The 11,108-nt window shown below is 46.9% G+C and overlaps 3 protein-coding genes across 3 annotated transcripts; 2 read left to right on the forward strand and 1 right to left on the reverse strand.

Annotated features, from left to right (window-relative positions):
- The first annotated feature begins 245 nt into the window (after nucleotides 1–245).
- On the forward strand, nucleotides 246–2,305 carry LOC106654313 (gastrula zinc finger protein XlCGF57.1-like). The gene is made up of 3 exons (XM_014374109.2): nucleotides 246–446; nucleotides 520–631; nucleotides 712–2,305. The coding sequence occupies exons 1-3, from the start codon at nucleotides 427–429 to the stop codon at nucleotides 2,263–2,265; spliced, it is 1,686 nt and encodes a 561-aa protein (XP_014229595.2). The 5' UTR covers nucleotides 246–426; the 3' UTR covers nucleotides 2,266–2,305.
- Nucleotides 2,306–5,056: 2,751 nt separating this feature from the next.
- LOC106654273 (tubulin monoglycylase TTLL3-like) lies at nucleotides 5,057–8,460 on the forward strand. Its single transcript, XM_014374067.2, has 5 exons — nucleotides 5,057–5,705; nucleotides 5,772–6,433; nucleotides 6,513–6,729; nucleotides 6,797–8,207; nucleotides 8,301–8,460. The coding sequence occupies exons 1-5, from the start codon at nucleotides 5,057–5,059 to the stop codon at nucleotides 8,458–8,460; spliced, it is 3,099 nt and encodes a 1,032-aa protein (XP_014229553.2).
- A 212-nt stretch (nucleotides 8,461–8,672) lies between these two features.
- Nucleotides 8,673–10,956, reverse strand: LOC106654310 (WW domain-binding protein 11). Its single transcript, XM_014374107.2, has 3 exons — nucleotides 10,616–10,956; nucleotides 9,451–10,527; nucleotides 8,673–9,380 (listed from the first exon to the last, which is right to left on the reverse strand). Exons 1-3 carry the CDS (start codon nucleotides 10,677–10,679, stop codon nucleotides 8,920–8,922), a joined length of 1,602 nt encoding a protein of 533 aa, XP_014229593.1. The 5' UTR covers nucleotides 10,680–10,956; the 3' UTR covers nucleotides 8,673–8,919.
- Between the last annotated feature and the right edge of the window lie 152 nt (nucleotides 10,957–11,108).

The following is an 11,108-nucleotide window of genomic DNA, read 5'->3' on the forward strand; positions in this document are numbered from 1 at the left end:
GCTGCTGACGAGTAAAGATACACAAGCGAATGACTGACACGAGACCAGCAACTATCCATATGTAACGAATTCGCGCGTGTATCGACTTTGATGCGGCAATTTTCAAATCGAAACGCCACTGCGGAATGGAGCTCCTTTTTACGCGCGCTTCGCCAACAAGAGAATCATATTTTACATTTTTCATTATTTTATTCGTGATGATATGTAATTGATTGGAAAATGTTTGCTATTAACTAGACGTGAAATACATAAGGTGATTTCTCCAATGATGTATTATATTTGCTTTGCTGTTGCTCGTTTTCATTGTTTGGGTTGAGTATCATAACACGATTCGTAAATATTATTGAATTGAATTTGAGCTACTTTGCTTGATGTGTCAATCCATCGCACGAAGTTTAATCGTTCGCTACATTTGAACTGTGAAAGATGGAATCCACTGCCGTTAGGTAATTTTTATCGCAGGAATACAAGTATTAAAATATTGTATCATAAAACTCAATCTCATTTGAATTTTTTTAGAGTAAAAGAGGAACCTCTTGATGTATCCTTCACTGAAGACATTGATTCAGTAATTGACAACCCAGCCGATACCAAACATTTCCTGAACTTGAGGTCTCTGCGAGAAAATCCCGTAAGTTTTGATAGTTATACACGAATATTTTCATTGTCATTTCAAACGAAAATTTTCATATTTCTAATATTTTATTCTAGGCTTACATATCTCAAGAATGTCGCGACAATCACGAATGTGAACCCAGTGAAAGTATGGAAATAGTTTTTGAGTGTAAAGACGCAAAGCCGAGCATCAATTTATTGCCGGTTAAAAAATTTGACGATGATTTTCCGAATTACTCGGAAAGTATAATAAATAGCAATGATTATCAAGTGCAAAACATAATCAAAACAGAAACAGTACGAGAAGTAAAGAAAGAAATTTTCGATGCAGAAGAATCAAATTTTAATTTTGATCGTGAGTCAGGCTTGCAAAATGAAAAAAGAAGAATTACAAAAAAGTCTAACCATGAAGATGGACTAAAAACCCAATTGAATACGGTGAATAATAAAATAACTTTTACATGTGATATTTGCAAGAAAAAATTCGCAAATAAGAGTCATCTTAAAACTCACATCGATTCGGTGCATCATAAAATAACCCATGCATGTGATATGTGCCCGAAGACATTCACACTAAAGTGTAATCTCAAAAGTCACATCGATTCGGTACATCATAAAATAACCCATGCATGTGATATGTGCCCGAGGACATTCACGCAAAAGGGTAATCTCAAATCACACATTGACGCGATTCACAAGGGTGTCTCTCAATCATGCGACGTTTGCGAAAAAATATTCCGATACAAGAATGATCTCAAAAGGCATATGGATGGAGTGCATAAGGGTATCAACCACACTTGTGAAACATGTGGAAAGTCATTTATGCATAAACATCATCTCAAAAGCCACATCGATGTTATACATAATAAAATCACACATGCATGCGACGTATGCGGAAAGAAGTACTCACAGAAGAAAAATCTCAAGAAACACATCGATTCAGTGCACAATGGTGTCAAACATGAATGTGATATTTGTGGAAAGACATTTAAATCGAAGGATTATCTTAAAATCCACATCGAGGCGGTTCACAATGGTATCACTCATGCATGTGATATATGCGACAAAAAATGTTTATCGAATGATTATCTTAAAAAACACATCGATGTGGTGCACAATAAAATTACACATGTATGCGATGTTTGCGGAAAAGTATACCGATACAAGAGAGATTTAAAAGGGCATATGGATGGAGTGCATAAGGGTATCAACCACACTTGTGAAACATGTGGAAAGTCATTTACGCATAAACATAATCTCAAAAGCCACATCGATTTTATACATAATAAAATCACTCATACATGCGACGTATGCGGAAAGAAGTACTCACAGAAGAACGATCTCAAGAGACACATCAGTTCAGTGCACAATGGTGTCAAACATGAATGTGTTATTTGTGGAAAGACGTTTAAATGGAAGGCTTCTCTTAAAATCCATATCGACGCGGTTCACAATAAAATTACACATGCATGTAATACGTGTGGAAAAAAATTCGGAAAAAAAAGTAATCTGAGAGTCCACATACAGGCGGTACATAACGGTATTACCCATCAATGTGATGTTTGCGGAAAAGTATTTTCATTCAAAAATAATCTCTCTTGTCACGTTAGATCAGCGCATATTGGTACAGCCGTAGCAGGTGATACTTAAATTAAGACATTTAGACGAAAAGGTTATCATGAAACCTAGATCGATACGATGCATAGTTTATGCATTAAGATTAAATTAATATGTAAAATTATATTATTTACTTGTTAAGAAGACATATCTAAAAATGTTCAAATCTAATAATATTATGATTTTCTTCGCTGTCATCTTACAAAAAATAACGTTTAAATTCGAAAAGAATTAATAAATTTTTGTAGAAAAATGAAGCTCATTATGAATTCTTTACTAGAACTCCTGTAGTCAATGACACTTTAATAAGACTAAAAGTTACTTTTGAGCTCGCTTCGATCGTCCTGAATTCTGCGAGCTTTGTTTCGCAACTCTTTTACGTCTGCGTAAACCGAGTCGTTTCATCCCGTTTTTTTTATAATAAAAAATTATAATCCATACTTAAGCCGTTAAAGCGTAATGAAAATACAATTGCTTATGCTCTGAAATGGCAAGTCCAATGCTTCGATGCGCTATCGGTATAAAAGCACGTGTGAGTTCGTTAGCTTTAACGGCTACTATCGGACCGACTTCGGGAAATGTAAACACGCACAATAAGGCAAAGGACTGAATATGATTGATACATGCTTATCGGGGCCAAAGCCAAGCATCGCTTGTTTATTTTATAAGTAAAAATGATCTATATTGCAGGAGGTAAGTTTGAGCTTCAACATCTGTTAATTGTCAAAATATTATACCATCAACCTTATTTCAATTTCTTTATTAAGCATCCGGCTAAATTCAAATTTCTTATTTATCTAATGTTTTAACTGGTGTCCTTTCATATTATTATCATTTAGAATATTCAACACTAATGCAGTGCAGCCCGCCGTGGATCGATATTCGAATTGTCTAACGCACGCGTGGCACGTTTGCAGCGACTCGCGGGCTCGACTTTTCGCAGATCGATCTCTTTCACGCGCGTTACAAAGTACATACATAAGTATTCGGCGCAGGAAACTCGATAAAGAGAGAGAGAAAGAGGAAGAGAATCGATGAGCGCGCGACTGCAACCGGGTAATCGGCATCGTTACATATAGCAGCACCGGAATTTGCGCGTATGGACGCGAGCACAGCACACGTGATTGTAATAAATGTAATGTGCATAGTGGTAGTGCAGCGAGCGATCGAACGCGCCGGCTAGAGAGAGAGAGAGAGCTCGTTGGCACGTGTGCCCTAGTTAGTACGGTATATATAGTATACACGTGCTGCACGTCTGCACCTCGATACGTACAGCGTAAAATATATTATGGATTGTATGCCTTATTATAGCCAGCTGTGTGTGGGTGTGTGTAGAATAGCTCCGGTACACTCGTGAGCTCCTGCGCGCGCGAAAAAAAAGTAAAAGTCTCGTATAAGGTACGGACGTGTGTGTATAATATCTTATTACTCTGCCTCGCGATCCGCCGCCCGCATATATACGCGAGTTGGCCCCGAAAAACTTTTGACGCAATTACCTCGCTGGCCTGATTCGCGAGTACGATATATAATAATATAACAACATCTCTGCCTGTGTGTCTGTGTGTGTGTGTAATTCGGCCTAAACGCACTCGTGGCATCGATGCACTTAAAAAGTTTCCAAGTAGCTGGTATATATTATGGCGATTAAGGCGAATCGCTCGCGAGGAATCGCAAATTGGAATAGCACATTATATCGAGTGGTGTGTGTGTGTGTGAAGTTGCCGACGGGCTGCAGCAGCAATTAATAAAAAATAATACGCACGACGCGCGTCACCTATGTCAATGTCATTCGGTATTATAAACGTGCATCGTGTGTGTATACACATACAGGGTGCTGGACAGTATATATATAAACCGGGGGGCGGCGATTCGACCGGCGCGACTCGCGGCGCTCTTCGCGTGCCTTGTGCGCTGCGCGAGTCGATCGCACACGTCAATACACATAAACACAATAACAAATATTTCGGCATACCAAAAAAAAAAAAAAAAAGACAAATAACGGACTTGAACGCGCGTAGAGCTCCAACAACATCCGGCCCGGCCGCGTGCGCGCGCTCCTCACCCGTCCCGTAATACCATGCACCTCTTTCGTTTAAACTAAATTCACAAGTATATGATACAAGAAAAACACAATAGTCGCGCGCTTGCGTTCGAAAAATCATTACGAAGGTAATATATTAAGATTGAAAGAAAAAAAAAGTACAATTTGACTATCGCGAAGAAAAGTGAAAAAAGCAGCTGTCCATACCGATCTTCGTAGTCGTCGTGTCTTCGTGGGGGTCCGGAAATTTCCAAGGCTCAGCGATAAAGATCGGCCCGAGATCTCCCCCCTGGTTCACAGGTTAGTTATACGATTTGTATACCCGATGTATTTTAGGCGGGGTGCAAAGGAAAAGAAATGAGAGTTAGAATTAAAGATCGGCCCTATACGAAGAAGGGCCGGAAAGACTCGTAGGCAATCACGCGACTCAATTGCCACATGCCGAGCGAGCTTTTACTATCTACTACCTCTGGCTGCTGCTGCTGCTGCTGATGCGCGGCGATGATCGCGTGCGATCGCCTATACATCAGAGAGAGAGAGAGAGAGAGAGAGAGAGAGTCGAGCCGAGCGACAGGTGGTGCACACATACATAGACGAGCTTTTAACCGAGTATAGGCCTCAAGTAGGTCGCCCATAGGTTAAGGGGTCGCGACCCCCTTTCCGTTTTTGCCTATCTCTCTCTCTCTTAGTTTTTTTCCCCCTTTCCTTTCCTTTCCTTTCCACCTATTATGCGCCGTACCAGCGCGAGCTTGCAAGCTCGCCCGAGAGCTTTACACGTTACAAATGCGGATCGCCAGCGGGCGTAGGCGCAGCTCCGCGGAACGCACCGCTGGCGGCGGCGGTTCGCGCGCGAGGACATGTGCGTCGGGTGGTGGCAGGTTTCAAGCGCGAAATAACAACAACAACAACAACAACAATGTTCTCGTGCTGCAGCAGGTCGACAACAGCAGCGAGCGCAGACGTCAACAACGACAGCAACGACAGCAACGAAAGCTCGAGCGAATTCCGTCCCCGTCGAGCATGACGACGAACTGCGGCGAGGAAGAGCTACAGCAGCAACAGCAGCAGCTCCTTCAAAATGCCACGAGCAACAACGAGGAGCAGGACTCCTCGGAGCAGGCCAAGGAGCTGTTGTCGTCGGGTGCCGAGATGGCTCCTATCCTCGGTGGAATGCAGCAGCAGCAACAGGGCGACAATGTCAACAAACAGCTGCAGCAGTCGGCCAACAACAATAATAGCAATAACGGCGGCGAGGTGCCACGGCCGCTGGGCCTCCATCAGATGGAGCACCTGCAGCGCATACGCGACCTAGTGAAAGCCGCCATAGCCTCGAGGCACACCTTCATGATACACGGCCGGGCGCGCATTATACGCGAGTCGCTCCTCGGCAGGAACTGGTGCGAGAAGTTTCAACGCAAGCCCGGCCAGGCGAGTGAGTATATACTTCGTTTTTCTCTTCCCTTGTCATAATTATCGTCATCGATCGCGTCTCGAATAGACGGAGCCGAGCAGCAGTACAGTCCCGACTCGTCGCCCTCCGCTTTGCTCTCGGGCCTCGGCAACCTGGCCGATCGCCAGAACGAGCGTCTGCTGATCTCTCGGATGCTCGGCAGCCACACGCCCGATCTGCTCTGGAACTCGGGCAGCGAGTGGACCGGCTGGCCGTCCCAGGACAACAAGGCCACCATCTTCAATCGCTTCACCCGGGCCAGTTTCACCTCCAAGGTGGGCCTGTGCGCCAACATACGCCAGATGCAGTGGATCTTCGAGGCCGGGGTGGCCGACTGTCTGTTTCCGCGCTGCTACAATCTCGGCCAGCCGGATCAGTTGCAGGCGTTCGTCGACGACTTTCGCCTCACCGCCTGTCTGTCGTTGCTCAAGTGGCTGGTGGAGAGGGTCAGGATAGGTGGCGAGGATTCGTTGAGGCTGGTGCCGAGCAGCAGTAGCGCCACGACGGACAACAACGCCGCGGCGGTGCCGCTTCGCGCCTTGGATTTCGCCGTGGGCAGGTGCAGCGACTTCGTCGGGAGTCAGACGCACGAGGACATCGACAGGGAGCTGGAGAGCGTCTGGTCGCACCAGTGGGACCAGTTCATGGGCTGGTACTACAAGCTCGTGCACGGCGACGGTCTGCTGGCTGCGGGAAACGTGCCTATACGCGTGAGTCGATAAATCGAAATCGCCGCGGTTGATTCTTATATACCGCATATAAATAAATTGGGGCGCTGCGTGTGTATAGAAATACGTGCTGGCGGCGCGACACCTGCTGAAGAAAGCGGCCAAGTATTGGCCGCAGCTGCAGATGGACGGCTGGCGCAACGTCTGGATTCTGAAGCCGGGCAACAAGAGCCGCGGCCGGGGTATCGTGCTGCTGCAGCGACTCGACGACATCCTCTCGAGGATCGGGCCCAGCGGCAAGGCCGGCGACACGCGCTACGTCATACAGAAGTACATCGGTAAGAGCTGATCGGTAACGATTTAATTTTAGAGAGGAAAAAATCGGTAAATCTTTTTTCACGATAGAACGTCCGCTGCTCATCTACGAGACCAAGTTCGACATACGCCAGTGGTTCATCGTCACCAGTGCCCAGCCGCTCACCCTCTGGATGTATCGCTCCAGCTATCTGCGCTTCTGCTCGCAAAAGTTCTCCCTCACGGATCTGCACGAGTCCGTGCACCTGTCCAACAACGCCGTGCAGTGCAAGTACAAAGTGAGCCCGGAGCGCGACCCCCTCCTCCCGGCCGACAACATGTGGGACTCGGACACGTTCAAGGAGTGGCTGAGGGCGCGCGGACAGCCGCACGCCTGGGACGAGCTCATCTATCCGGGCATGAGGCGGGGGCTGGTGGGCTCTCTGCTGGCCAGCCAGGAGGCCATGGACCGCCGCAGGAACAGCTTCGAGCTGTACGGCGCCGACTTCATGCTCATGGAGGATTTTAGCGTGTGGCTGATCGAGATCAACAGCCATCCGGACATGAGCAACTCGACGAGCGTGACGAGTCGACTGTGCCGCCGAGTGCTCGAGGACACGGTGCGACTGGTGGTGGATCACCGCGAGGATCCCCAGGCGGACACGGGCGACTTCGAGCTGGCCTACAGGCAGCGACCGTCGCCCTGCCAGTCCTATCTCGCAGCGGGCCTGAGACTGCACGGCCAGGCGGTCGGACCCAGGAACGCCTACGGCAGTCACACGGGTGCCGGTTTCGGACCGGTCGCCGGTCGATCGCGTCGACAGAGCCACGCTACCGCTGCTGCTGCCGCGGCGGCGGCGGCCGCCGGTGTGTCCGTTAACGATCAAAGCGGCGGCTTCAAGGGCGCCAATCACTGCCGACTCGGGCCGGTGCTGGTCGACCTCATCGAGGACCTGGAGATGCAGCTGGATCGCGAGTTCGGCGAGTACCTGCGACTGAGGCCCGCGAGCGGACTGCAGCGCGTCGAGCTGCCACCCGGCTGTCCGGCCCTGGATCCGGCGGTGGCGCCCGAGACCGACGCCTACGTATTCAACGTCGAGACCAGTACGGCTGGTGCGGCCGGTGCCGCTAGCAGTGGTGGTGGTGGTGGTTTGGTGCTGGCTGCCTCGAGCACGCCCTACGAGGATAACGACAACGACAACGACAACAACGAGGAGAGCTATAACGTCGACAGAGAAAAACAATCGGAGCCACAGCAGCAGCAGACTAAACCGGTAGATGTCGGCGCGCCCAAGACTGCCCCCGAGGTGATAATCAAGCCCACGACGCGGCCATCTCGAGCTTCGAGGCACGCTCAACAACAGCAACAACAGCAACAACCACCGGTGTCGATACAATCGCCGCATCAGACCGCCATCAAGTCGGTGCCGAAGAAGCCACCGCCGCCGCCCAAGGTGCATCACCTGGTGCCGAGAACCGCGGGTCTGCTGCTGCTGCCCGAGAGGCGGCCCCAGACCCGATCGCCGACCACCGTCAGCATCGCTGGCCACAACAGCAACAACAACAACAATGATAATAATAATAACAAGAACAGCAACAATAACAACAACAAAAGCAACAGTAGCAGCAAACCCTCGACCACGACTCTGCGCCAGTCGCATCATCATCTGAGGCAGGCCAAGCGCTACAGTCGCGGCGTCCATCCGAGCCAGGTCTACGTCGACCTCAGCGACATGTACGCCCTCGGACTAGGCGTCAACAAGACGTCGTCCTGAGAGCTCGTGCGATGTATAAAATATACGTTTTGGCGAGTGGCGCGATGTGATCCATCATCTCTGTCTATAAATACCACGCGTTATTATCTCCGCACTTGCTGATTAATTTTCGTTTTATAATTTAAGCTAAAACAAACAACGATTCATTATAAATATATATGATACACCTCTTTCTCATCCGTCGTCCGTGTAAATAAAGTATTACCCTCGAATTTTTTTAAAGAAAAAAAAAACCACAGTTTTATTTGATTGCAAAAATTTCATGCTACCTATTCTATATGTATCGCTTAAATAACATAATTTATATACAGCGCTGACCTTAAATTTATTATATAGTGATATATACAAACTCAGCGTTTACAGTGCAAAACGTCGCTTGTTTCAATTGTCTGAGTAAACCTACACTTATCCCACTATTTCACAACATACACACACATACACCAAACAACGCACCACGCATTACAGCAAACCCTGCATCTCTCGCATGAACTGCAGGTAGTCGTCTTCCTTCGTCTTGACCTGCTGCGGGACCCTCGTGACCATCGGCGACTCCATGTTCATCCTGTCGGCGGCACGTACGGACGAGGCGAACGCCGACGACGGCTTCTTCTTCTCGTCGGCACGCTTGACTCGCAGCGACGTCGGCAGGAAGCGCGTCACGTCGGCCGCCAGATTTCTGATCTGAGGCTTGGCCTCGATCGTGGTCGCGCTCTTGCCGCCGGCCTCCTTGTCGCCCTTGCTTATCAGCTGCGGCGCGGCCGACAGCACGTTCGACTGTTTCTGGGCGTTGCTGAGTCCGGACGGCGGTGCCGGTGGCGGAGGAGGCATGCCGTGCATGCCCATTCCCGGGCCCATGACTCTGGGTCCCATCGACATGGGACCGCCCGGTCTCATTAGTCTCGGCATGCCCGGTGGTGGACCTGAAAATTTATTGTTACGAATTATTGCAAGTGCTATGGAAAGTAAAGATAATTATGAAATAACCAGTACCTGGAGGTAATCTTATTCCCATCCTCGGTGGTGGAGGTGGAGGAATTCTCAGATGCAGAGGCGGTGGAGGTGGCCTGTACATCAAGGGAGGCGGTGGAGGCAGACCCATGAGAGGCATTGGTGGCTGTGTTGGTACATTATTGCTTGGCATTGGCATTGGTTCGTCTTCTTTCTCCTTATTGCTTTCTAACAACGTTAATCTTGTGTTCAAATCTTGAGCTCGTTCCGTTTCTCGCTTTTTGTGCACAACTTCCATCTCTTTCATGAAGTGGTCAATATCCTCCATGCCTGCCATAGCCAACATTTTTTGCTGTAAACTTGTTGGCTTGACTTGAGAACTATCTTTATCTTTTTCTGAATCTTGAACATAAGTTTCAGCTTTTTCATCATCAACAAAACGAATTGTTTTGGTTTTGACAGGAGTTTTAGTTTTTCCATCTCCATCTTCGTCATCGCTAGCAAATACATCCGGTGGTGGAAAAGGAGGTACACCAGGTGGATCTCTATCCATTGGCATGTTACCAGATGCCCCAGTAGCAGAATACAAATTTGTCTTTTTTAAAATGCTAGGCGGGACTGGAATATTTACTAAAGGTTGATGTTGCGGAAGGTAATGAGGTGGATAGGGATGTACTGCAGGCTGAGGCATTTCTGGTAAAGGTATTTGAGCTGTCATGCCACCAGGAAATGCTCGATTTCCATCATTTCCTGATGAAGGAAGTGGAATTTCATCCACTTGTACTTGCTGAGCATGCTTTACAGCTTCATAGTAAGAAACAAGTTCTATTCGTCTCCTCTCATATTGAATCAACTGTTCCTTTAACTCCAACCACTTATCCTGATCATCCTTGCCATACATTTTTAGCACTCTGTCGAGTGTTTCTTTCAACTTTTTCCTTTTATCTTTAAGCACTTTTTCATTCAGCGGCGGAGGCTGGAGGACGTTGTACTCCATTTGATCGATTTTCTCCATTTCTTCAATAATTTGACTGGGATCTTTCCCTTTTAGAACTGCAGCTCGAACTAGCTGACGCTGTTTTTTATTCTTTTTGAGCTCTTTTTTACGGGCCTCTTTTCCTAAAAAAAATACGTTGAAACTCGATTTATAAAGAAAATTCATAAAGTAAAAAAGTGGATAGGAAAAATGTTTTAAATGTCAACTTACTTGCTTGGTCCGTCGGATTCATATATTTACCACTCTTGGTGGTGTTGATGGATCGTCGACCCATGATTACTGAGTTTTAAAAAACTGATTAGCAGAAACTTATTATGTTCAAGAAGATGTCGCTTAGTTGTCGACTTCTGAGTAATAATCACTTTTCTAATGCAATATAAACTTGTATCAACGAATAAATAACAACAAATACATCGACTGATTCATAACCTCACGGCAAGTCAATCGTGTAAATGTTTTGATTGAAGTCTACAGTGGAGTTTTGCAAGAACACGCTGAAATGTCAACACTGACGCTTTACGCGGGAAAATGATGAACTAAGCACTATAAACTCTAAATACCATGAACCATCGTGCAGGAAACGTGCTCTGTAGTGCCCTAACTATGCTTTCCCTTTTTCATATAAAAATTGGAAGCAGATACATTTGTTCAGACTAAAAAGCAATTTTTAATAAAAAATTACTCAATTATTTAGCTAGATTTT

The sequence above is a fragment of the Trichogramma pretiosum genome, unplaced genomic scaffold (genome assembly GCF_000599845.2).
Source record: "Trichogramma pretiosum strain Unisexual culture from Peru unplaced genomic scaffold, Tpre_2.0 scaffold54, whole genome shotgun sequence".
Taxonomy (NCBI): domain Eukaryota; kingdom Metazoa; phylum Arthropoda; class Insecta; order Hymenoptera; family Trichogrammatidae; genus Trichogramma; species Trichogramma pretiosum.

Excerpts from the sequence above, each read along its gene's own strand:
- LOC106654313 (XM_014374109.2), top strand. The coding sequence starts at position 427 with ATGGAATCCACTGCCGTTAG. Across the intron at positions 447-519 it reads ATGGAATCCACTGCCGTTAG|AGTAAAAGAGGAACCTCTTG; the intron begins GTAATTTTTATC and ends GAATTTTTTTAG. Across the intron at positions 632-711 it reads GGTCTCTGCGAGAAAATCCC|GCTTACATATCTCAAGAATG; the intron begins GTAAGTTTTGAT and ends ATTTTATTCTAG.
- LOC106654273 (XM_014374067.2), top strand. The coding sequence starts at position 5,057 with ATGCGGATCGCCAGCGGGCGTAGGCGCAGCTCCGCGGAACGCACCGCT. Across the intron at positions 6,730-6,796 it reads CGTCATACAGAAGTACATCG|AACGTCCGCTGCTCATCTAC; the intron begins GTAAGAGCTGAT and ends TTTTCACGATAG. Across the intron at positions 8,208-8,300 it reads AGGCGGCCCCAGACCCGATC|CAACAGTAGCAGCAAACCCT; the intron begins GCCGACCACCGT and ends CAACAACAAAAG.
- LOC106654310 (XM_014374107.2), bottom strand. The coding sequence starts at position 10,679 with ATGGGTCGACGATCCATCAACACCACCAAGAGTGGTAAATATATGAAT. Across the intron at positions 10,528-10,615 it reads GAATCCGACGGACCAAGCAA|GAAAAGAGGCCCGTAAAAAA; the intron begins GTAAGTTGACAT and ends TATTTTTTTTAG. Across the intron at positions 9,381-9,450 it reads GGGAATAAGATTACCTCCAG|GTCCACCACCGGGCATGCCG; the intron begins GTACTGGTTATT and ends ATAAATTTTCAG.